The 26,572-nt window shown below is 38.9% G+C and overlaps 1 protein-coding gene across 3 annotated transcripts in view; it reads left to right on the plus strand.

The window, feature by feature from the left end:
* Positions 1 to 26,572, plus strand: part of si:dkey-172j4.3 (diacylglycerol kinase delta) — a 97,246-nt gene that overhangs the window by 64,375 nt on the left and 6,299 nt on the right. For all 3 annotated transcript variants that reach the window (XM_047385427.1, XM_047385428.1, XM_047385429.1), the window contains 23 exons: positions 728 to 832; positions 1,079 to 1,211; positions 2,999 to 3,105; positions 3,268 to 3,393; positions 4,727 to 4,829; positions 6,341 to 6,500; positions 6,592 to 6,700; positions 7,204 to 7,343; positions 9,344 to 9,431; positions 13,092 to 13,183; positions 14,345 to 14,444; positions 16,768 to 16,833; positions 18,400 to 18,571; positions 18,656 to 18,754; positions 18,859 to 18,937; positions 20,095 to 20,202; positions 20,422 to 20,518; positions 20,630 to 20,737; positions 21,564 to 21,677; positions 22,156 to 22,290; positions 22,871 to 23,034; positions 26,087 to 26,192; positions 26,475 to 26,564. In XM_047385427.1, coding sequence (XP_047241383.1) covers positions 728 to 832; positions 1,079 to 1,211; positions 2,999 to 3,105; positions 3,268 to 3,393; positions 4,727 to 4,829; positions 6,341 to 6,500; positions 6,592 to 6,700; positions 7,204 to 7,343; positions 9,344 to 9,431; positions 13,092 to 13,183; positions 14,345 to 14,444; positions 16,768 to 16,833; positions 18,400 to 18,571; positions 18,656 to 18,754; positions 18,859 to 18,937; positions 20,095 to 20,202; positions 20,422 to 20,518; positions 20,630 to 20,737; positions 21,564 to 21,677; positions 22,156 to 22,290; positions 22,871 to 23,034; positions 26,087 to 26,192; positions 26,475 to 26,564 — 2,601 coding nt within the window. The remainder of the gene's footprint in view (positions 1 to 727; positions 833 to 1,078; positions 1,212 to 2,998; positions 3,106 to 3,267; positions 3,394 to 4,726; positions 4,830 to 6,340; positions 6,501 to 6,591; positions 6,701 to 7,203; positions 7,344 to 9,343; positions 9,432 to 13,091; positions 13,184 to 14,344; positions 14,445 to 16,767; positions 16,834 to 18,399; positions 18,572 to 18,655; positions 18,755 to 18,858; positions 18,938 to 20,094; positions 20,203 to 20,421; positions 20,519 to 20,629; positions 20,738 to 21,563; positions 21,678 to 22,155; positions 22,291 to 22,870; positions 23,035 to 26,086; positions 26,193 to 26,474; positions 26,565 to 26,572) is intronic.

The raw sequence follows: 26,572 nt of genomic DNA on the forward strand, positions 1-26,572 counted from the left end.
AACAAAGTGCTTTCCCTTGAATGTTGCAACAATAAAATAATTATTTTACTCCACATTCATAGTGTTTTTAGTGGAAAGGGTAAACTAACACTGATTGAACCAACCTCCATTTCTTACATTAAATCCACAAATTACTAAATTCTTTTATATTCCCTGTTTTACAGTGAATTCCCTTGAAATGGAAATGAACCAATAGAGATTTGTGTTTAATTTCTGATTTCTGTCTTTTATAAAGTTACTGACTTGAATTTCTATTAAACTTATATTCATAAATTGCATTTCCATAAATTGCTTTTCCAGCTATTGTTAGTCATTAGCAGAGGCGACATCCCACAGTTTGTGTGAGAAGTCACTGCAAAACAAGCTTTATTATTTTAAAACAAAGACCGCATCTTTTGGAGTTGACATTTTTAACTGTCTTTAGCATCTTTTTATAGTGATTAGAGCAGTTAGCATTGTTAATTGTAAAAAGCAGTCTTCAGGTGGATTCCCTAAAGAATGTAGGCCCTTACCTTGACTCAGAGATTTCCAAAAGACTGCAGACATTTCCGAACCGAGGATCGTCCATGACAGAGGCTGAAAGCTCACTGTAAAACAGATTTCTGCTTGGTTTGACTCTTAATGTAAATCATAATGCCCAAGGTAAATGTGGGGGGTGCCTCAACATCTTTGATACTCCAAACTTTACCTTAATACCAAACTCAGATTTTCACTCTGTCCTTCCCAGGTGATCACCCCATTTCGTAAATTAATGCTGTGTGCTGAAAGCAGGAAGGAAATGGAGGACTGGATCACAGCCCTTAAATCCGTTCAAAAATGGGAAACCTATGAAGTGAGTGTCTTTAATCTTCTCATCGGTCTCTGGGTTTGTTTGTTTCCTCATGGTTTAACTAAACACGTTCCTCTTGGTCTTTCATTTTAGCATTTTTCACCTCTTTCTTATTAAAGTTCTTTGATCAGTTTGAATTTCAAATTTTGTTTTACATCTGATTCTTTATGCTGCAGAGTTTAACTTGTATCATTGGTGTGGTCAGTTCGACATAAAAAATAATTGTCCTCTATCTTCTTCGTGCAACAGGCCAGTCAGTTTAACATGGAGCATTTCTCTGGGATGCACAACTGGTACGCCTGCTCGCATGCCAGACCGACCTTCTGCAACGTCTGCAGGGAAGCCCTGCCAGGAGTCACCTCCCACGGCCTGTCCTGTGAAGGTGCACACACCTATTAGAAAAAAGACAACTTCAATTAATGTATGCACTGATGAAAAATCCAACTGCAGATACTACATATGTATCTTGAAGCTTTAAACTAGTTCTGTACATCATAATATGTAATCATTATGTTATGTTAAACAAAACATTTTTTTCTTCTTGATGTGCAACCTTGACCGAAGGGTTTACAACTGTTTGCCTTAACGCAGACAGGATTTATTGCAGGTTTGACAAAATGATAGTTGCATTCCCTCGTCTTTCATATCAGCAGGAATTTTTGAACCCACCCATAAAATGTTTTGAGCTCAGGTCTCATTAAACACTATTATTTTATTCCTGTAAACATTCCTTAGAAAAATGCAGAATCCTGCACAGACCAAGTGTAACAAACTGGGTTACATTCATACCAGTAAAATTACTAACCTGCATTTATCAAACTTGCCTGCAAAGCCTAAACACAAAGAAGATTGTCAAGTCCCATATATTGATCAATAATTAAACACAAATGACGCACAGTCATTAAGTTCTGAAGTGTTTTACTTTTACAAGCACACCTACCTAGTAACTAGGGCAAACATCAGGTTTAGTAGATGGGTCAGGTTCATGTCACAATCTCAAACATCATCTAAGAAAATGCATGCTTTCTGCCTGCAATAGTTTTTACATATATGCATTGCCTTGGAAAGGTATTAACAGCCCTTCAACTTTTTAACTTTGTGTTACATTACAACCACAGGTGTTGATTAATTTTGTTGGGATTTTATCATTTGATAGGCAAACACAAAGAAATTCACAACTGTAACGTGAAAGAAAAATTAGAAATAGTTTTAATGTGAAAACTAAAAACTTTCACCTGCAGTAGTATTGAGTCCTTCTAACAATGGTACTCTTAAATAAAATCTAGCACACGTAATTGGCTTCAGAAGGCCCCTAATAAATCAACCTGTGTGTAAATTAATTTCACTATAAATCCAGCTCTGTGAAGGGTTTGTTAGAGAACAAACAGGACCATTAAGACTAAGGATCACACCAGACAGATCAGCGATTAGCTTGTAGTGAAGTTTAAAGCAGAGTCAGGTTATAAACTAATACCCCAGGCTTTGAAAATTTCACAGATGACTCCATCTATGTCCAAGAAGGCCATAATCAGAGATGCAGCCACGTGATCCATTGTAACTCTGCTGGAGCTACAGAAATCCGCTGCTCAGGATGTAAGATACTGTCAAGAGAACAACTGTTAGTCGTGAACTCCACAAATTTTGTCTTTTTTTCGAAGAGTCACAACAAGAAAGGCCATTCCTGAAGGAATGCAATAACTAACGTAAAATAAGCTGCTGTTGTCAAAAGAAATCAAAATTGAACTTTTAGGCATATAAGCAAAACATTTTGTGTGTCAGAAAACTAATACTGCATATCACCCTACATTACTACTGTTAAACATGGTGGTGGCAGCATCATGCTTGAGTTTTCTTCAGCTGGGATAGGGAAGCTGGTCAGAGTTTATTTGTAGCCAGATATAAGCTGCTAAGGACTTGAAATTTGCCTGCAAGTAGGACAACAACCCTAAACTCTAAACATGCAACCTTTGTGTTGGTCCAAAGCTTAAAATCCCCCAAAATACACAGAGATTTTGTGGTTAAAATTTGACAAAATATGAAAAACTTCAATACTTTTGCAAGACACTTGATAGGATAACCTTGGCAATTGGAATATGACCTAATTCTGAAAAAATACGTTAAGTGTTTTTACATTTTGTTTATATATATATGTATATATATTTTTTGCAGTTTGCAAGTTCAAGGCTCATAAGCGCTGTGCTGTTCGCTCTACCAATAACTGCAAGTGGACCACGCTGGCTTCTATAGGAAATGAGATTATTGAGGATGAGGACGGGGTGAGAGATTCGACCATGTTATAAACATCTGCTCTATTCTTGCTGAAATTCTTCTTTCCTTTAAATGTTCTCTTTCAAATTGTAACTGCAACAGGAAACTAGGAATGTGGCAAGATGTAACAGTCCAATCTTAATGTTGTGTTTTCCTGTGTCTATTTCCAGGTGTCCATGCCACACCAGTGGCTGGAAGGCAACCTGCCAGTTAGTGCCAAGTGCGTGGTGTGTGACAAGAACTGTGGGAGTGTGCGGCGGCTGCAGGACTGGCGCTGTCTCTGGTGCAAGGCCATCGTGAGTGGGATTGATTTCAGCCTCCTTTTTGTCAGAAACTGTCATTTCAAATCAGTGTTATTATTTATTTCGAGCAATGCTAAAAGCTGAAAGTTATTTTTAGTTTTAGAGAAGTTAAATTCAAACAAACCGTCATCAAGGATACAGATGCACTTGGATTTTTTGGAGTTTTATAAGAGCATCAGAGCTGAATGTTTTCCTGTTTGGACAAAGACTTAGAAGATGTTAGATTTGAACCTGTTAAGGTGTCTACATTACGTAGTCTTCTTGACAAAGTTTCAACACCTTTCACTGTGAAATATAACATAATTTAAGAAAATAGGGTTTAAGCAGCTTCCAACAGATGTCCAAAACGTCTTGAATCATGAGAATAAGTGTCACTACCAAACTGCCAGTTTATGCGCTGCATATTTTTGACTTTATGAACAAAACTACAGTAAAGGACGGAAAATGGAGAGAAGCAAAAACTACAGCAAACTTTACCCCATGGTGACATGACAGAAAACTTCCCAGTGAAACGATGTGATGTGTAAACAGTAAGTTTGCATCTCTGCTTTGTGTCCCAAACTAAACTTATGTAAATACTGTTCTCAGTGATCAGATGCATTAAAGATAGATGACCAAGAAATACAGACTCCGTAAAACTCCATTGACCTCTCAACCACGATTGATTTATTTGATATATTGAAACTGAATAGGATACAATAACAATATAAAAAAAAATGCCACAATAAGGCTTGTATTATAATTCCATTACACAGTGCAATACTTTCATGAGCCTTTCAGTAACTCAGCAATAGGCAGATAAATGTGTTTTGTAGATAATAAACTGTGGAAAACAAGAGGTCTTAATGGGTATTTATGTAAATGGGAAAATGTAAACTTTGGAATTTGCATTATGTAAAATCAACATACAACAGCCTTCAAATGATTTTTGATTGCAGTTCTTTACAATTGTATCTAATATTTGTTTTGCCTTTATCTAATAAGAGCTGGTTAAAAAGTTGGGAGGATTTGATTCTTTTACTCCTGCAGAAAGGTTCAGCATGATCTGCCACTGAGAGAGAGAGTGCTACACTTTTACTTTCCTCCACTTTCACTTAGCAAAGGCTTTGTATGGAACACATTGACACACAATACAAAGTCCAGTCCTCAATACATAAAACACACAGAGAGCCACAAGCACAAATGATTCAGAGTGGCATTTGTAAAGGTTACAGAACTGGCATTTGGTGGGTTTCAGTGGGATGTAACAACTTTTCTGCCACCACTGAAATCTACATTTACTGGGTCCACCAAATCACTGTATGTGTGTGTGTGTGTGTACTTTCAGGTGCATAACAGCTGTAAAGAACAAATGGGGAAGGTGTGTCCCCTGGGTCAATGTCGAGTCTCAATCATCCCACCCACTGCACTTAACAGCATCGACTCAGATGGTGAGACAGCATCCACAGCCACCCACCCACACAGGCTACTTTTCCACATTATATAGAACTGACGGTGGGGAAAAAGGCGAGGAATGTCACCGGTCTTGTCTAAATTCTGGGGAAGCAAACCAGGTTGAGAACCGACACCGAGGCTTTTTCTCACTGAAACCGTTTCAAGTTAGTTTTCCCTGCTGTCATAATGCAGGAAAAATAACTTATATGTTCTAAATATTTGCAAAAGGTTGCAAATATTGTCAGATTTCTTTAGCTTTTTACTTTTAATATATCGTTATTTTTTCACTTATTTACAACTTTCTAAAAAAAAAAAAAGGACATTGCTGTTGGCACTTTAAAAATAGGATACAAGCTAGAGATGAACCCATCAGAAATCTAGTAGTTGATCACCTTTCTTTAGGAACTATAAATACCAAAAAATTCTTTTTGACGTTTTTTGCAGTTTTAGTGGTTTTCTCAAAAACAGCTGAAAGTTAAAGAGTTAAAGAAAATCTATAAATACAGTAAAATCCTCCAGTTTATCTTGAAATACATCTTACTAAAAAATTACAGAATATGTCATTTACTCTTTTACACAACAGCTTAGAGTTCACCATAGAAGCTTTTTCTTTTGTTTTTGGCTCACCTAAAACTGTGCAATTGTCTCTATTTAAAATAATAGCTGCAATAAATTAATGTTTTAGAGGAAAAAGCTCAGATTTACTGTTGAGTGTTAGATTTTTAAATCGTTCACTAATTTATTATAATTGTAAAAGAAGCTTTCTGTCAAGAATGATTGTTAATTATTTATATTAGTAGCAGAGGCATCGTCACACAATGCATGCAATAGAGAGAGACAGAAGCATTTAAAGAGTTGACATTTACTACATAAACTTTGTTTAGCAACAAGTACTGTCAGCCTAATGTGTTTAGCATGCTAAATTTACAAGCAGTCCATGTGTGTTTTCCCTGTACCATTAATAGACGTTCATCCCTGAAATTTCCAAAAGACTGCTAACATTTCCCGTTGCTGTGTTTTCCATGAAAGGTAGATCTGGAATTGTCAAACAGATAATCCAGACAGGCTTGGCTGCTATATGTTTACCTTCCTGTTATTTCATGAAGTCTAGCTCTCTGCTGTAATGTGCTGAATGAACAGACGACATGCCTTCGCCAAATAGTTTTTCCAACCTCATGCAGCTTGTGTTTCTTCTTAAGTCACATCACTAATCATGAAAATAGCTAGCTTTGAGTCAGTTGGTACTGTTCTCTCAATAACTTCCACACTGAGTGGTGTTGTCAGCGCGACCTGGTTGAACTCTGTGAGGTGTGTTCACTGATTGGAGAAAAGACCAGATTTTCACTTTCTGGGTGGTCACTAGTCAATCAAGTCTGGTCAAGTGTGTGATCAGCCATTTCCTGCAACCAGACGATTTCTTGGTGCATTTCCAGTTCAAATACTGTTCAGACTTGTCCGTTTAGAGAGCAGGTTTTTTTTTTCTTTAACTCCCAATTCTTGATATCAGGTTTCTGGAAGGCCACTTCTGGATCATGTGCTAGCCCTCTCCTAGTCCTTGTGAACTCCAAGAGCGGGGACAACCAGGGGGTCAAATTCCTCCGCAAGTTCAAGCAGCTTCTGAACCCAGCTCAAGTCTTTGACCTGATGAATGGAGGACCAGAGCTTGGGTACTTTTTGTATTCATGTCTTTCTTGATGACAAAACAATTTGCTAACATTATAAAACCCATCAACATGCCCTACCACTCTCTGCTCACAGGCTGCGGCTCTTCCAGAAGTTTGTAACGTTTCGTATTCTGGTGTGCGGGGGAGACGGCAGCGTAGGCTGGGTGCTCTCGGAGCTTGACAAGCTTAACCTTCATAAACAGGTGAGAACAGGGACGTGAAGCAAAGAGAGGAGGAGGAGGAGGAGGAGAGGACAGAGAGCAGGCTGATGGAATATTGTGATGTGTAATGTAGCTGCAGAAAGTGCTGATAGGGCAGAGAAATCACCCACATACCTGATGAAGAGGAAAAGAAAAATGTTTAACTTTTATACATCAACATATTTACTTTACACTGTTAACCTCAATTTATTAGAACTACAACATACAGTGGTGGTCAAGCTTCTGACTGTATATGAATTATGTCAGAGAAAATTAAAGATGCTGCAATGGCACTGGCTATGTAAAATAATTCTCTTGCTATTAATCAACCCTTATTAATGCTGTTTCGCAGCTACGCTGATATGGTTTTCATTTGGAATTTGTGTTCTATTAATTGATAATTGAGTAGCATGTTAAATGAGATTTGATCCCTCTTAGCTGATCCTAAAAAACATAACTGATCACAAAACCACCGTCTCAGTGCTAATTTCACGCCCTCTCCTCAGTGTCAGCTCGGAGTTCTGCCCCTGGGAACAGGAAACGACCTGGCTCGTGTTTTGGGCTGGGGAGGCCTATGTGACGATGACGCTCAGCTGCTGCAGATCCTGGAGAAGCTGGAGAGAGCCACCACCAAAATGCTGGACCGGTAAAACCAGAAGTGGAAAAATGGGTGGAGGGTTAGGATGTTTAATGTTAAAGTTCAGTTTGGGTTATGTCTGCTGTGACCTTGTTTATGTACTTCTTGACTCATTCTTGCCAAAATAAAGTGGAAGTGTTAAAGCTTTTAGCTGTAAATTCCATTTTACTGCAAATGAGGTTACCTGTTATGGAGGGTTCAGGGTTATCTGATGACAGAAGCTGCTGAAGGGGTTGCATTTAAAAAAAGAAAATAAGAAGAAAATATTTTTTTATTTTCTTGTTCTTTTATGTTTCACTTGATTTATTTCTATAATTATCAGCGGACTGGAACAGTCCAAATTTTTGAACAACACCTGAGCCAAAGGCTGCAGAGCTTAGCGGGTTTAAAACAGCTGGTTTTATTTGCAAACATACGTTGTTTTAAAAGTCATTTTCCAATATTCTGTCATACAAATAAAATTGTAAAAGAACCTTTAATTTGAACACATTTATTCTGTGGAAAAGATATATTTTCCCAAAATGTCCTAATTTAAACTTCTCTTTTTAAGTTTATCAAAGTGTCAAGGAATCCATTACTTTTTGGCTCATTTGTTTTATCCCCTCTTCAAAATGGAAAAGATAAGGGAACATGCTATTGAAATAAGGCAGATATGGGGTTATATTCATAAGTGAAGAACAAATAAAAATCTGGTCTAAACTTATATCTACAGTCAAATGAATAATTAAACGTTTAACCAACTAGAACTAAGACAAAGGCTAGACAAGGATCCATGTTTATCTTGGCAACTTGCACACGAAGGAGGGGGCTGGGGAGGTATAGAAGGGTATTGTGTTTAAACATGGAGCTTTATTCTCTAAGCAAACACTACCCTGAATGAGCAGAGCTCCAATAAGGAAAAATAACAATAAGATAAGACCAGCTTGTGTCTATGAAGAATATATGTCACATGACGCCCCCTCTATTTTGTATAGTGCGCGTGTATTGGGAAGAATTTTGTAAAATGTACAGTCTACTACTCTCTTAAAACTGAGTAAGCTAATATCTTGTTTTTTTTTTTTTTTCTTTTTCCATACTTAATGATTGCTAGGCCATCTTGAGGTGAAAGTTCAAGCTTTATATATAATCTATCTGCAACCTAGATAAGCATTCGCTCAGGAGCGAGATCAAATTCCTCTTTCATGTTAGCCACTCCAAGCATTTAGCATGTCGAGCTCAGTGCAGATAGAGCAAAAAGTGTAGTATGACATGAAGTTTACCAATGTTATAATGGGGCTTATATTTACAACAAATTTTGTTTGGTACAGAATCAGATGTGTAGAAAAGCAATTGTGAAACGTTATTTACTGAAAAAATATCTTCCCACAGCATTAAATGGAATGCAAATGCACATAAGAGTTAAAGGGTTATTTAAAGGAAATTAACACCTAAAACTGAATTAAGCAAAATAACAATACAACACATTTAAGATAAGCGCCATGTTTGAAAAATGTTTTCTTTTTTTTTGAATTAGATATTTCTACATTTGTAAAGTTTAGTTACATTTTTTGCAAAGACATTTATAAATATGGAATTGCAAGTTGAAATAAGGATTTTGACTGTATGTGGTTCTAAATCTGTGCATTTGTGTTGATGTAGGAATGCATGCAAAAATAAATGAAATTTTAAGAATCTAGCATCTTAGCATGCAGGATAAACGAAAACCACACAAAGATAAATTTATTTTAGTGACAAATGAAACAACTGCTGTTTTTTATGTTGCAGCAGAAATTATGGTTCTGAAAGAACAGACACAACTAAACCAGTAATGACAGCAGGTTTCCACTAAGCTTTTCCTGCAAAGAAAATGTTCTTAGTTTAAACTGCTGTCGAGTTTTTCTTGATCTGCTGTCAGCTGCATAAAACGCTGCTTGTGTTTCAATTCCCCACCACCTTCCTCTGCTTCTTTCCTGATCAGTCGCTGATAAAGTGTTTCATGTTAGGCTTGTCACCAATGCGTATGTTTTCAGATGGAGCGTGATGACATACGAGCTGCCCCCCACCAATAAACAAATGCCGACAGTGAAGGAAGACTACAGCCACGACTCTCCTCTGCAGGTAAATCAGCCTGGAGCACTTTCTGAAGGCTGTCTGCTTTCGACAGATAGCATTCATAAAAGCCTGGGCTTATAAAAACCTCTGAGAAGTTGTTTTGGAAAACAGCCGCTGGGTGTAGCAAATAGAAGCCAAGGCACTCAGACCTAAAACACAGGGAGCATTGGAGGTATTGACAAAAGGCAGCTCTGTTTGGAATGAAGACTTAACTCTGACTCTCAGCTGCAATATGACTGAGTCGGTCAATAAAAATGTTCATGTCGACACAATTGTTTTCTAAAGCATTTGCTTATGTTCCTTTTCTAAAACTGAGTTTTGATCTTTACTTGTTCCTGCAGCCATGATACGTTTCAGGGTGAAGCCAATTGAAAAAATGATTTTACTGTCAAACATGTCCTGCCAAAGAAAACAGCAGGTGTAAAAACTGGGGGTTGGTCGGTTCTCAACATGGGCTGTATTTTATTTTTAGCTATAATTTTTAAAGTAAAACCATTAAAGATGGTGATCAAAGCAAACCAGTTTTACATAGAGTGCTGGGCACATTTTGTACGCATCCGTGGCAGATGTGGAAAAAAGCCCTAAAATAAATGAATATTTGCAGCACTAGCAAAAAAATCTAAATAATCCAAGACAAATTAATTTAAATAATGCCAGTACCAATAACAACCTCTTTAAAATAAATTAAGTTTTTTAATGTTCACATTTTTCAGTTGATCAGAGCTTCTATAAACTCTTAATTAGTATGACTTCCCTATATAAGTAAGGCATTACACAGAACCATTGGCCACTATTTAGAATGAAAACCAGTATTTGTCCAGCAACCACACACAGTCAGAGGACAGTAAGGGATGTTGGGACCACAGCAAAAATTGCCATCTTGGTGTTTGAAGTGTCCTGGCTTTCTATTACTTATAGATGAGCTTTCCATAATCATAAATTATAAATGCTAATGTTTTCACTTTTGTTAGGATAGGATAAGAATCCTCACTGACGCACGTTATAAGGACAAATGACCAACAGTTTGACATAAAGTTTAGTGCATTGGGTTTGATTATGGAACGCTCTGTAACCGGGTTGATTATGCTGAATGCTGCAGCCACACTTAGATTCAGGGTCGGACACCTACAGGTCCTTCTCAAAATATTAGCATATTGTGAAAAACTTCATTATTTTCCATAATGTAATGATGAAAATTTAACATTCATATATTTTAGATTCATTGCACACTAACTGAAATATTTCAGGTCTTTTATTGTCTTAATACGGATGATTTTGGCATACAGCTCATGAAAACCCAAAATTCCTATCTCACAAAATTAGCATATTTCATCCGACCAATAAAAGAAAAGTGTTTTTAAGACAAAAAACATCAACCTTCAAATAATCATGTACAGTTATGCACTCAATACTTGGTCGGGAATCCTTTTGCAGAAATGACTGCTTCAATGCGGCGTGGCATGGAGGCAATCAGCCTGTGGCACTGCTGAGGTCTTATGGAGGCCCAGGATGCTTCGATAGCGGCCTTTAGCTCATCCAGAGTGTTGCGTCTTGAGTCTCTCAACGTTCTCTTCACAATATCCCACAGATTCTCTATGGGGTTCAGGTCAGGAGAGTTGGCAGGCCAATTGAGCACAGTGATACCATGGTCAGTAAACCATTTACCAGTGGTTTTGGCACTGTGAGCAGGTGCCAGGTCGTGCTGAAAAATGAAATCTTCATCTCCATAAAGCTTTTCAGCAGATGGAAGCATGAAGTGCTCCAAAATCTCCTGATAGCTAGCTGCATTGACCCTGCCCTTGATAAAACACAGTGGACCAACACCAGCAGCTGACACGGCACCCCAGACCATCACTGACTGTGGGTACTTGACACTGGACTTCTGGCATTTTGGCATTTCCTTCTCCCCAGTCTTCCTCCAGACTCTGGCACCTTGATTTCCGAATGACATGCAGAATTTGCTTTCATCCGAAAAAAGTACTTTGGACCACTGAGCAACAGTCCAGTGCTGCTTCTCTATAGCCCAAGTCAGGCGCTTCTGCCGCTGTTTCTGGTTCAAAAGTGGCTTGACCTGGGGAATGCGGCACCTGTAGCCCATTTCCTGCACACGCCTGTGCACGGTGGCTCTGGATGTTTCTACTCCAGACTCAGTCCACTGCTTCCGCAGGTCCCCCAAGATCTGGAATCGGCCCTTCTCCACAATCTTCCTCAGGGTCCGGTCACCTCTTCTTGTTGTGCAGCGTTTTCTGCCACACGTTTTCCTTCCCACAGACTTCCCACTGAGGTGCCTTGATACAGCACTCTGGGAACAGCCTATTCGTTCAGAAATTTCTTTCTGTGTCTTACCCTCTTGCTTGAGGGTGTCAATAGTGGCCTTCTGGACAGCAGTCAGGTCGGCAGTCTTACCCATGATTGGGGTTTTGAGTGATGAACCAGGCTGGGAGTTTTAAAGGCCTCAGGAATCTTTTGCAGGTGTTTAGAGTTAACTCGTTGATTCAGATGATTAGGTTCATAGCTCGTTTAGAGACCCTTTTAATAATATGCTAATTTTGTGAGATAGGTATTTTGGGTTTTCATGAGCTGTATGCCAAAATCATCCGTATTAAGACAATAAAAGACCTTAAATATTTCAGTTAGTGTGCAATGAATCTAAAATATATGAATGTTAAATTTTCATCATTACATTATGGAAAATAATGAACTTTATCACAATATGCTAATATTTTGAGAAGGACCTGTACTACTACAGTCTCTATCAGATAGACACCAGAAAGGTGACACATAGTCTACTGATAAACATCCCTTGCATGGGAGTGCCAGATATAAAACTATGTGTGACCTTTCGAGGCTGCTTCGTCATTTTTGATCACTGACTGAATCCAGGACAGGAGCCTCAGTGCTGATCTCTGGAACCATTCCTCTGCTTTATTTAGAATAAAAGTGTTAAAAGTATAGAACAGTTTGAGAGTCATTCCTTTAAGAGAAGGTGTTTTCAGGGAATCTCAAGGGGGTCTAATCCCCAACAGGGTGCGGTAGCTTGGACACTGGGGTCCCAAAGCTTTCATAATAACAATGAGACACTGGGTGAAGTACATGTCCACCAGTTGTGTGGGGGGGCGGTGTTGGATATGAACCAAAGAATAAATGTGCGGAATACTCTGAATGATCTAGTCTCTTATATACATATATAGATAAGAAATGTTGATCAAGCATTTTAATTATACTACACAACACTGATAAAAAAGGTCTGAATTCTATAAGACAATGTGATAGAATAAATATTCTTTGTTAAATCAACAGATTAATTTAAATGCAGATTTCTTTTCAGTTACGTTTTCTTGTTGTTCTAATTATTGTAAATGTGCTTTCTTTCTTCTGATTTACATTATACTAACAGCTTTCTGTGGGAAAAAAGCATCATAACTGCATGTGCAAGTTAAAGAATGGTTTATATTAGAGAAATTGCAAAGGATGTGTCATATTCCAGTTAAGTGGTAAACTATGACCTGATGTCACAAAGGATCTGAGCAGGCAAATTGATTGTTAGAAACTGAGCAAAAAATAGGGGTTTCTTTTTTTTTTGGGCTTTATGTGATTGATTAGGCCTAAAAAAAATTTGATTCTAATTCTGTGGTTTACTGGAGGCTTTCTCTGTCCATGTTTCAGGTCCACATCACTCAGTATGCAGACTCTGTGGCCTGCCACCTGGCCAAGATCCTGGACTCGGACAAGCACAGCGACGTCATCTCCTCTGCCAAGTACGTGCCACAAAAGCCTGTATTAAAAAAGAAAACAGGAACATGACTGAACTGTAGAAACAAGGAGGAAACAGGTGAAGGGGGGTGAGCGTAAAGAAGCTATAAAACCAGGAGCCACGAAAGGGAAGAGAGAGCAATGATAATGAGAAAAAAAGTCTTCATAAGCGAGTGTCCGGTCAGCAGGTATCGATTTTCTGATCTGGTTTCATTTAAAGTGCAAACATGCACTTAAGAGTGCGAGTGTATGCGCATGTCTAAGTGAAAGACAAGGATGAACCATTATTTAGGGCTCATCTGAGTGCTTTAGTGCACAGCTATCCTCCAACGGGAGAAGTTCAGCCGCCATTACAGAGCACTTTTCTCCACTGGTTAGTTTGTGTAATTAAATTGACGGTGAAAACTGTGCTGACCTGCTGCACGTCTGAAACACCTCGACATTACATAAATTCCTTGGAAAGTATCCATATTTTTTAGAAGACTTTGAAAGGACGTTTAGTTAGTAACATTGTGAAGTTTTTGCTGCGTTTAGTTTGGCTCTTGTAACAGGCTTTCAGTTGTTGATATTTACTTTAAAGTAATAAATGTGAGGTGATTTCACCAGTAAAAAGTAATGAAATGCTGCTGTCGGACTCTAATGGCTCCTGCTGAACATTAACAAAGACTTTCTGCTGACTAAATGGGTTCACACTAATGAGGATGAAAAGCAAAGAGGAGCGACCCTCGGCTGCTTTTAGATTTGAGGAATGTTTTTCTAGATAAAATTGAAGAGACACTGGCATCATATTCCGCTCTTTTACTCTCCAGACTTAATTTCAAAAATCGAATATAAATACCCACAACTCAAAAAATATAGTCAGTGCAAAGAACTGAAGGCATAACTCGTTTAAGATGATCTAATGTTGCTAAGTGAGTTTGGAGAAAGCTCCCTGCTGAGTCACAGCAGCAATGTACCAGATGTGAGTAAACAGTGACTGTGTGGAGGCGACGTAGCTGCCTGACAGGGAGGCAGCATTGAATTGTCACCACATGTGTGAATAACCTCCAGCATCATGAATCATCAAATCTTCAGCATGTCAATCATACACATCATATGCCTAATGCTGAGTGTTTATCACGTTAACCTTGATCTCATCTCTCCACCACCCTCACCCGTGTTGGCAGGTTTCTGTGTGGGACGGTGAACGATTTTGTTGCAGAGGTGGGGAAGGCGTACGAGAGAGCCACAGAGAACAAGGAGGAGGCAGATGCCATGGCAAAGAAGGTAAAGTATGCTTCATAATGTGTGTATGTTATGTAAGTCTTGTATAACACCAACTCGTGGGCAGATGTAGGTGTGTGTGTGTTTATAATGGATAAAGTACAAAACACAGCTGGAGAGGTTTTATTACTTACTCGTTTGCAGTAGTTCTGTTACCCATGATGCTTTGCCCCAATTATGTATGCAGTTTCCAGAGCAGCATATGACATGTACTTTTATATGTAAAAAGTAAAAAAGTCTAAAAACCGTGTTAAAGTATTACACATCAAATTAGATAATATATTGTGCCTGAGGAATCTGGATCTGAGGAAATTATCGGTAGGTAGGTAGGTAGGTAGGTTAGGTAGGGTAGGGTAGGTAGGTAGATAGGTTAGGTAGGGTAGGTAGGTAGGTAGGGTAGGTAGGTAGATAGGTTAGGTAGGGTAGGTAGGTAGGTTAGGTAGGGTGGGGTAGGGTAGGTAGGTAGATAGGTTGGGTAGGTAGGTAGGTAGGTAGGGTAGGTAGGTAGATAGGTTAGGTAGGGTAGGGTAGGTAGGTAGGTTAGGTAGGGTGGGGTAGGGTAGGTAGGTAGATAGGTTGGGTAGGTAGGTAGATAGGTTGGGTAGGTAGGTAGGTAGGTAGGGTAGATAGGTTAGGTAGGGTAGGTAGGTAGGTAGGTAGATAGGTTGGGTAGGTAGGTAGGTAGGTAGGTAGGTAGGTAGGTAGGTAGGTAGGTAGGTAAGGTAGGTAGGTAAGGTAGGTAGGTAGATAGGTTAGGTAGGGTAGGTAGGTAGGTAGGTAGATAGGTTGGGTAGGTAGGTAGGTAGGTAGGTAGGTAGGTAGGTAGGTAGGTAGGTAGGTAGGTAGGTAGGTAGGTAGGTAGGGTAGGTAGGTAGATAGGTTAGGTAGGGTAGGGTAGGTAGGGTAGGGTAGGGTAGGGTAGGTAGGTAGATAGGTTGGGTAGGTAGGTAGGTAGGTAGGTATATACTACATCGTTTGCTGCATCTTCTGCTCCATTGCTACAGTGGAAGACCAAAGGTTAAAAAATTATAATTTCACCCAATATTGATCTGCTATTTTCTATGCTTATCAGCTGCTGAGGGCTCATGAATTGTCTTTGTGTATTTTAGGTAACAATTTTTGTTATAAGCAGTGCCTTTGCATCTTTATAATTCCATATCATTACTTTAACAGACAAGCACATTTGTTAACATTTCCTCACTATTTTATATAATCATTATCTGCGTCTCATAACCTGATGCTATGGGCCAAAAACCGGTCCTCTATCTTACAGTGTGCCTGATTAAAGAGCAACAGGTACATTTTTTAAGAACGTAGATAATAGATAAATGTTTTTACCCTTTTATTTACCCTATTTATTTGTTTTTAGATTTTGTGTAAGTTTAATTGTCTTTCAGATTTGCTTCCCATAGAGTTTATATTGCTAGTTTTGCATAACAAACATTTTATGGATTGCATATATTTTGTTTCTGAATTGTGGGATGTTTTCTCCTTAACAAAATAAACTGTGCGGTTGTTGTAAAAAAAAAAAAAAATCCTTATGTGCTGAAGGGAAGATGGAGACAGTTACGTTTTATTTTCACCTTACATGACTCTTCATACAGATGATGAAACATGGTCTGCATTCTCTATCAGTGATGAACCACTTGAATGCACCCAACTGAGAAATATTTTTTTTTCTTAATGAAATCTTGCTGCTTGGTTATGTAAAAAGGATAAAATTTTACAAAATGACACTTGCCTAGAAAAAGATGCAAATATATTCCAATCTAGTGTTTACATTGTAACTGATCCAAAATTGCTTAAAAGAGAGATAAGGCTCTCAGGGTTTCTAACAAGCATGGTCTAGATTGGTATTTGTATTTCCCTCTCACCGTAGTGGCCTGACCCGAAATGATTCATAAATCTGGTGGGTCCAGCTACTTTATTAACAAATCATTCTCCGTCTAAGATAAGGTTAGTCATCAGCCACGCTCAGTTTGTAGGACGAAAGCTTAAAATGCTGCAGGAAGTCTTAGAGCTGCTGTGTCACCAGTGGGTTCAAACTTAATGTAACTACCTGCAGGAGGGAATATCGTTTCAAACATCCACAAACCTACTAATATGTCGTTTTTTTCAAATAATTTGTTGCTCTGGTGGTGTGTGGTTAGAAATGGGCCTGTTTCTCCTATTAACAGAGGTTAATAAGAGAAAAAGATGATGTCTGCTTGGTATCCCCAAATCTACTTTTTTTTCTTTGTGTGATTCTAACGTTGGTTTTGAAGTCAGTACAAACAATAAAAATACTTCTGTCTCGTCCTTCCTCTGTTTATCTCCTCTCCCCCAGTGTGCACTGCTGAATGACAAACTGGATTCGCTGGTAAAGGCCTTAAGCGAGGAAGCAGAAGCTCAGGTAAAAACCGCTTGTTTGTTATCAGTAACAGTCAAAGGAGACTGGCATGTTGAGAGAAAATGAGAAAATCTGTAAAATTGTAGGAATTTCTTATGATAAACAGTATATTTATGTAGGAATGTAGGGCTGTTTGTCATCCTTGATGTTAGTTTCAAATGTAGGATTCATGTAAAGGGCTACTGCGTAACAATAAATTAGAACTATGCTTGATATACTGTATATAATTAACCCTACAGAAAAATAATCAGGCTATTACACTTTAAAGAGCTAAAAAAAGGGTATTTTGTGTGTCCATGTATGCATTTGTTCTTTTACTTTTCTATTTCCTGGTTGTTTGGTTGAATAATTAATGTAATGCAGGCTTCTCTGTTTTTTTAGCTCTTTAATTCAACACTTTGTATTAACACAATATGTTCACAGTAACTTTGAAAATTATTCATACCCCTTGAACTTATTTAAATTTTTGCAGGTTTAAGCTACAAACCGTTTACCTTTTATTGGGGTTTTTGTGTAACAGGCCAAAGCAAAGTACTGCATAATTGTGTAGTGGAAGAAAAATTATCCATGTATGTCAACATTTTTAGAATATAAAATCTGACATCTTTGGCGTGCATTTGTACTCAGCACCCCAATAGTTTGTAGAACCACCTTTTACTGCAGTTACGGTTGTAAGTCTTTGGGTTATGTTTTGCCCATTGTTCTTTGTTAAATGTTCCAAGTTTTAAAAAAAAGGTACCCCCACAGCATGATCCTGCCACCGCCAGGTTTCATGATAGGGATGGTGTCTTCAGGGTGATGGGTAGTGTGTCAATACAACATTTATATTCACGTTGACATTAAATGACAGACTGGTGGACACTGGTGGCAATTTCTCAAAGGAAATTGATTGCACTAGATTTTATTTAGGGATGGCAGAGTAAAGAAGGCTGGATTCAAATGCACACCATATTTACTATATTTTTCTGCAAAAACAGTTTAAAAACAATATATCATTAGCATTTTCCTCACTCCTACATTTAGTTGGTTTATCACATAAAATCCCAATTAAAGAAGAACTGAGTTTACAGTTGCAATGCAACAATATGTAAACAGCCCAAGGGATGTGAATACTTTTACAAGGCACTTTATACTAAACAGTCACTGTTTTACTCAGTTTTTTTAGAGATGTAGCCATCTTTACATGGACAGTATATTTCCTGATGGAACCTAAACATCTCATCTTGTTTCGGTTTCTTCACTGCTGGTGGAGCTTCTTTATTCCCAGATTGATTTATCTTATGGAAAAAATAAAAGCTAAGCCCTCAAATGTACCAGTACACAGGATTTCCAGTTCCTCTAAATTCTTGCAAAGTCCTACCTCTCACTGTCACAAATGGTTAAAATGTGGACATCCTGAGGTACTCTGTGGTTCTGCAGCTGCTGCTATTCTTATAAATGTCACCAATCTATAGAGATCAGTTTTCTGGGATTTCACCAAAGGTGACTTCATAAGTATAAAACAACTTTGTTTTACAGGTTTGATAGGTTTTACAACACTGAGCATGTTTCTTATCTGCTTTTATCCAGGTGGTGCCGGCAGGTTCAGCACCAAGCCAGGAGAGCGGTAGCTCAAGCCCTGGTGAAAGTGGTGGAGAGTCGGGTTCAGAAGGCAAAACATATCGTTCCAAAGAGCAGCTGATGCTGAGAGCCAACAGCCTGAAGAAAGCCCTGAGGCAAATCATCGAGCAGGCTGAGAAAGGTAACTACAGCCAGGCTTTCCCTTGCTTTGCTGCTTTAATTTAAGAGGTTTGAGCAGTGCACTGACTGAACGTCTTTGTTTCAGTGGTGGATGAGCAGAACAGACACACGCAGGTCCAGAGGATGCCATCTTCATCCTCCATCAAGAGGGAGAACAGTGAGGAGCTGAAGGATGCTGAGCCACGTAAGTGTTATTTTAAGCTCAACAGTGATTCTAGGTGAATGGATAAGACCTAAAACTTTCAGCAGAATGTGTTTGACATTAAGGTAAAACATAATTCTGTTCAGGAGGTCTGAGTCCCACCTCACCCATTGTCCTGGAGAAACCAGAAAGCCCCACCCCTGTCACCTTCAGCGAAGACTCTGTGTAAGTGTGTGTGTGTGTGTGTGTGTGTGTGCGCGCGCTCCTACTTGTCTCTGTGTTTTGTATATACTGTTCTTTGAGAAGGTATTCATGCATCCTGAACTTTTTCACATTTTTTTGTGTTACAACCACAAGCTTCAATTTTGATAGAACTATACATAACTGAGCCAACACACAATAGTGCATAATATTCTTTGCAAAGCAGCTTAAGCTCCGTCAGACTGGATAGACAGCATCTGTAAACAGTAGTTTGCAAGTCTTGTTACAGATTCCTCGTTGGATTTAGGTCTGGACTTTGACTGGGCCATTCTAACCTATGATCAGAGTCATTCCCTTGCTCCTTGTTTAGGATGCTTGTCCTGCAGGAAGGTTAACCTCCGCCCCAGTTTGAAGACTTTTGACAGCTTTAATAGGTTTTCCTGCAGCACTGTCCTGTATTTAGCTCCATCCACTTTCCCTAAAGAAGAGAAAAGATATACTCAAGGTGATTCTTGTTGTTTGCTTTCCACTACACATAGCACTTTGTAAGAAATTCAGTTTTGGTTTCATCTGACAGGTTTGCAGTTTCCTCTACATGTCTTGTAGCAAACCACAAACAGGACTTCTTATGGCTTTCTCTTAACTTTCTTTTTGGCACTTTTTCTTTTGGCAAGATTTGATCCAGATTTGTGGAGTGCACAATTAAAAGTTGTCCTATCAACAGATTTTACACCTCTGCAGCCCATTCAGAGTTACCTTGAGGCTCTTGACTGTTTGTTCACTAATGTCTTCTCATAAACTTCTGAGGCCATCACATAACTGTTCTATTTATACTTAAAGTAAATTATACATAGGTGGACCCTATTTACTAATTATTTGACTTCTGAAGGATTTTCTTTCCCTGGATTTATTTAGACGTATTAGAGTAATTGGAGCTGGATACAAAAGCACAGCACACTGTTGAAGATTTATATCGGTAAAGCATTTTGAAAACCATGTACCATTCTCCTTCCACTTCACAAGTATCCGCTACCATCTGTTCGTCACATATCACATTGAAGCTCATTGACGTTTGTGTTTGTAGCCTGATAAAATGCGGAAAGATTTGAGGGGTGTTAATACTTTTTTGAGGCATAGTATTTTTCTTAATGAATTTGCTAAAAAGCTGCATGTTTCTCTAGCCTATGCACTGAGAAGTGTGTGATGAATAACTACTTTGGCATCGGACTGGACGCCAAAATTTCTCTCGAGTTCAACAACAAGAGAGACGAGCATCCCAAAAAATGCAGGTATGAAACTAAGACAAATTACTTTGCAGTTAAATTCAGCAGTTGTGTTTTCCTAAGGTTTGAAGTTGTTACTGGCGTCAGGCTGTCTAGAATAATCCCTCAACCACAACATATTAATTAGACAAATATCTTTGATGCTCAGTAAAGTTTAAACCAGATGCATTCAGTGTGATGTAAAATCAGATCTGAATGCTTGTCTCCTGACGTCTCAATCCGCAGTAGTCGCACAAAAAACATGATGTGGTACGGAGTCCTTGGGACCAAAGAGCTGGTCCAGAAGACTTACAAAAACCTGGAGCAGAGAGTCCAGTTGGAGGTCAGAAAGACAAGCCTAATGATAATCTCTGATAAACACAGTCAGAAATGTAGCTGCTTCTATCAACTCACTTTCTCTGTCATCCTAAGGTCCTCTTCTCTGTTTCCACAGTGTGACGGCGTTCCCATCTCCCTGCCGAGTCTACAGGGTCTGGCAGTTCTCAACATTCCCAGCTACGCAGGAGGAATCAACTTCTGGGGAGGCACCAAAGAGGACAATGTGAGCACTGTGTATCCACACTTTTGATATAATAACTGGCCACGTTAATAAGAAGCACACAGATCTCCAGTTTTTCAGGACCTGCAGATACCAGTTTTAGCCGATTTATCTTTCAGAGATGTAAATAAGATCATTTAGAACACTTTTTCTAGCCTTCCTAGAATGTATGAATTATTAAAATGAAGCACAACAGCAGCAGTGACAGATAAGTCACTATAATACAGGGTTTTTCCTCAAAAAATATATAAAATTATTAGATTATTAGCAGTTAGCTTATTTTAGTGCAGTTGATTTTGTAACTTTAAACAGCATTTCCTCTGTGTGTATTACAGTGAAGTGGGGAAAACATTTAAGTATCTCCCAGGCCTGGACAATTATAGGAGGAAAAAATATTATGGAAACATGTTTGTATTTCCAGAGTTTATTACTTATCCCATTGCATAAATGGTCTGTCTTTTTTCTTCCTTCCTTCCTTATGTCATTCATTTTCCTTCTTTCTTACTTATTTTCTTCTTCTTGTCCTTCGATTCTTCCTTCCCCTCATCCTTCTTTCCTTGCTACTTCCTGTTTTTTCATTTTTCCTTTTCTTCTTATGCTCTTTGTTCCTTCTTGACTTTGCTTCCCACTCCCTTACCTTTTTTCCTTCCTTCCTTTCTTGCTTCCTTCCATTCAGGTTCTGAATGAACGCCCGACATGCCCATGTGAAAAATAATTACCTTTTTTAAAACTTCTTAAAGATTTTGTGCTTCCTCTGACTTCATTTTTAAAAAACCTCACTGGTACTGAAAATAGCTCATTTTGAAAATGAAATTATATTTTTCTGCAGAACTTTGGAGCTCCATCATTCGATGATAAGAAGCTGGAGGTGGTGGCAGTGTTTGGGAGCATGCAGATGGCTGTGTCCAGAGTCATCAACCTGCAGCACCACCGCATTGCTCAGGTAGGAGAAGCTCAAAACAAACGTATGAGGAACCATGGCTGATTCAGAACAACTTAGCCAGAACTGTGAATGAACACATGATACTAAGCTAGAAAGGTTTCTTTTCAGCAGACTTCAATAAATATCAGTGGCACTATAAAGTCTATTTGGCTGTAAACAGGAAACAATAAAAAATATGATGCACATTATAAGCAAAAGTTTGAAATTTAAATATCAATCAATACAATATGGCAGTAATTAATTTTGAGTAAGTAAATTAAGAATGTTAATATACTGTCAGTATTGTTATATCAAGCTTTTATGTTGTTTAACAGACAAGTATTTACCTCAGTAAGATGTTCTTAGAAAGCCATTACCTATGACAAATACCATGACCAGAATCACTATTAACACGACCTTAATAAAGGTGTTAATTAGAGCGCAAATGGAAGAATGTCCTCTTTGACAGATTCTGTTTCCTGCTGTTTGTCGCTCTCAGTGCCGGCAGGTAAAGATCACCATCCTGGGGGATGAGGGAGTTCCTGTGCAGGTGGACGGAGAAGCCTGGATCCAGCCGCCTGGCATCGTCAAGATTGTGCACAGAAACCGTGCTCAGATGCTCACTAGAGACAGGGTGAGATCAAACACCCATATATGCTAAATTATGTGCACCTTTATTACAAAGTTCAGTGCAAGTGTTCAAGTGAAGACAGGTTGACAGACTGTGAAATATTCCTTTCATGAGCGTTGCAGCTGAATGTCCTCTTGAGAAGTCTGGCTGCAGCCCTCTGCTCCCGTTGTTGACTTTTTCTATTTCAGGACTTCTTAAATCAAATCCATCCCCTCTGTGTTTGCTTCTCTTCATGTTGCTCAAACCTTTGAGAGCCCTCTTGAGCCGAACACATTTGGGCCGTTTGTTTCCATGGTTTCCTTTACTGAGTGCAGACTGTTTGCTCACTGGTTATTTCTCTTCAGCATGGCCTGGATTCAGTGAAATAACACTTACTTTCTGAATGTAAAACATTCACCGTTGTTGACTTTAACTTGTGGAGATTTCATCTTATTTCAACACTAAACACTAGAGGACACAGCTTGTGTAAATGAATAGAAAATTTTATATTTTAAACTTTCAAAATATTCTTGCACCAGTTTTTTACCTTTCTAAAAGTGCAGAAATGTGTGTGCCTGACCTTTGCCTGTCTCTGTGCAATCAGGCGTTTGAGAGCACGCTCAAGTCGTGGGAGGACAAGAGGAAGATTGACAGCTACCGTGACGCCAGGCCCCGCCTCAACTCCCAGCAGTCCATGGAGTACCTCACGGAGGAGGAATGCGCTCAGGTGCAGCAGCTGGGCATCGTGGCCGATACCCTCATAAATAAGTACGCTGCATTAACTTCTGCAAGCCCAGATCATCATCCCTTTGCCACCATGCTTCACAGTTTTGTATGGCGTTTCATTGCATTGATTCTTTTTGCCGACCATGGACCATGAGAAAACATGGCCGCCATATTCCTTCTGGATAGCTAAGACCTTCTACTGACATTCCTGATAAACAAGCTGTACATGTTCAGACTTTCCTAATTGTCCTTTTTATAAACGCTAAAAATGAACATGCTAACTGAGGCCTTCAGAGTCTCACATAAACTCTTCTTGCTTTTTTGGGATTTCTTTGATCATTACACACTCGGACCTAAGAAGGGCATTTGCTGGAGTTTTTACTCCTGGAAAGACTGGCAACTGTCTTGAATGTTTCCCACTTGTGAGTAATCTTTATCACTGTAGAATAATAGACCAAAAATAGTTTGGAAAATGTTCTTTTATCCCTTCCCAAATAAGCAGGCTGCACTTCTAACGCCATTGCAGATGTTTTCCCTGATTGGCATTGCGTTCATCTGTACAGGTCCTTCTCAAAATATTAGCATATTGTGATAAAGTTCATTATTTTCCATAATGTCATGATGAAAATTTAACATTCATATATTTTAGATTCATTGCACACTAACTGAAATATTTCAGGTCTTTTATTGTCTTAATACGGATGATTTTGGCATACAGCTCATGAAAACCCAAAATTCCTATCTCACAAAATTAGCATATCATTAAAAGGGTCTCTAAACGAGCTATGAACCTAATCATCTGAATCAACGAGTTAACTCTAAACACCTGCAAAAGATTCCTGAGGCCTTTAAAACTCCCAGCCTGGTTCATCACTCAAAACCCCAATCATGGGTAAGACTGCCGACCTGACTGCTGTCCAGAAGGCCACTATTGACGCCCTCAAGCAAGAGGGTAAGACACAGAAAGACATTTCTGAACGAATAGGCTGTTCCCAGAGTGCTGTATCAAGGCACCTCAGTGGGAAGTCTGTGGGAAGGAAAAAGTGTGGCAGAAAACGCTGCACAACGAGAAGAGGTGACCGGACCCTGAGGAAGATTGTGGAGAAGGGCCGATTCCAGACCTTGGGGAACCTGTGGAAGCAGTGGACTGAGTCCAGAGTAGAAACATCCAGAGCCACCGTGCACAGGCGTGTGCAGGAAATGGGCTACAGGTGTCGCATTCCCCAGGTCAAGCCACTTTTGAACCAGAAACAGCGGCAGAATCGCCTGACCTGGGCTACAGAGAAGCAGCACTGGACTGTTGCTCAGTGGTCCAAAGTACTTTTTTCGGATGAAAGCAAATTCTGCATGTCATTCGGAAATCAAGGTGCCAGAGTCTGGAGGAAGACTGGGGAGAAGAAAATGCCAAAATGCCAGAAGTCCAGTGTCAAGTACCCACAGTCAGTGATGGTCTGGGGTGCCGGGTCAGCTGCTGGTGTTGGTCCACTGTGTTTTATCAAGGGCAGGGTCAATGCAGCTAGCTATCAGGAGATTTTGGAGCACTTCATGCTTCCATCTGCTGAAAAGCTTTATGGAGATGAAGATTTCATTTTTCAGCACGACGTGGCACCTGCTCACAGTGCCAAAACCACTGGTAAATGGTTTACTGACCATGGTATCACTGTGCTCAATTGGCCTGCCAACTCTCCTGACCTGAACCCCATAGAGAATCTGTGGGATATTGTGAAGAGAACGTTGAGAGATTCAAGACCCAACACTCTGGATGAGCTAAAGGCCGCTATCGAAGCATCCTGGGCCTCCATAAGACCTCAGCAGTGCCACAGGCTGATTGCCTCCATGCCACGCCGCATTGAAGCAGTCATTTCTGCAAAAGGATTCCCGACCAAGTATTGAGTGCATAAATGTACATGATTATTTGAAGGTTGATGTTTTTTGTATTAAAAACACTTTTCTTTTTTTGGTCGGATGAAATATGCTAATTTTGTGAGATAGGAATTTTGGGTTTTCATGAGCTGTATGCCAAAATCATCCGTATTAAGACAATAAAAGACCTGAAATATTTCAGTTAGTGTGCAATGAATCTAAAATATATGAATGTTAAATTTTCATCATGACATTATGGAAAATAATGAACTTTATCACAATATGCTAATATTTTGAGAAGGACCTGTATACTCCAGATCAGCAAACAGTCAAAACTCCTGCTTTTATAGAGTTTTCAAACAAAGCATTCCAATTTTAGATTGTTTTGTTTAATAAATTATTTATGTTTATATATACAGTATAAGCTTACATTTTAAACATGTAAACCCTGGTAAGGATCAGATTTTGTGTTGATATGTGAAACCCTCGCAATAAAAGGAGACAATAATGCAGCAGGAAACGTTCAGTTATTTCTAAACATTGTAATGGACCTTAAAAATTTTTTTTTAAATTTAGTAACAACAGGAAAAAGTAATTGGCGAGTAATCACAAAACCTGTCAACATCCTGGTAAAACAAAGGCTCACCTTTAAGGATATATAAAAATTAAACAAAAATCCCTTTAAATTTAGTATTAAGAAAAAAACTGAAGAAAAAAACTAATTATGAAGTTGGGGAAGTCTGAGGGGAAAAAAAAGAAGTCAGATAAAAAATGTGAAATATCTTATAAACTGTAAAGATATAAATACCTGGATAGGTATTCAGAAAATCAAACTAATATAGTTATTATGCAGTAAGACAATGCTAATAGATGTACAAGATGCGTTTCAGTGCAGAAATATTTTTTGGGACTCTATCCCACTGTAATTAAAAAGCCTAATAATGCACATGTCAGTTGTCCGTTTTATTATCTAACAATCAGTTCAGTTTTTCCTTTTTTGGATCTTAATATCGATGAATCTTCATGATCTGCAAAATTACACATTTTTAGGATATGGTTTTTTTAATTTGTGTTTTTCTATCTTAAATCTTTGCTTTGAACTGATCTATGTATTCTAAATGAGTGCAAATTAGAAGACCTAGAACCCTGAAACTATCACTGTGTTTTATGACTTAGCAACCTGTTGATTTACAAATCACTCTTTTTTTTTTTTTTTCCCCCTCTGTTTTAGGATCCAAGAGGCAGCTAAGACCCACAAGCTGGTGGAGCAGGAGCTGGCTCATGCTGTGAACGCCACAGCCCTGGTTCTCACCGAGGCCAAAGTGTCGAGCAACGAGGTGAAACCCTGAGTCTAGCAGGACAGACAGAGAGCCAGATGGCCAGTTTGATGGCTGAAACAGAGAAAGGGGACAGATTTTTAGCCATATGCTTGGTTCTCAGGTCAAACTGCAGGCTGTTCATGTTGAGGCCTGTGAACCTGAAGAGGTTGTGTCTGGCTGCATGAACGCCACGATTAAAAAACAAAAAAATAATAAAATGTAACCTTTGGAAACAATGATCTATTTTCTTTTTTTTGACATGTTGAGCAGCTTCTTTAGAAGTTATTTTGTGTGTTCTAGTGTCTGAGTCGCAGCACGGCAGTGGAAATTGTCAATAGCAGTAAAGTCCTCCAGGCCGAGACCAGGATGCTGCTCAATGGAAAACTATTGGTACGAGT

This window comes from Girardinichthys multiradiatus, chromosome 14 (genome assembly GCF_021462225.1).
Source record: "Girardinichthys multiradiatus isolate DD_20200921_A chromosome 14, DD_fGirMul_XY1, whole genome shotgun sequence".
Taxonomy (NCBI): domain Eukaryota; kingdom Metazoa; phylum Chordata; class Actinopteri; order Cyprinodontiformes; family Goodeidae; genus Girardinichthys; species Girardinichthys multiradiatus.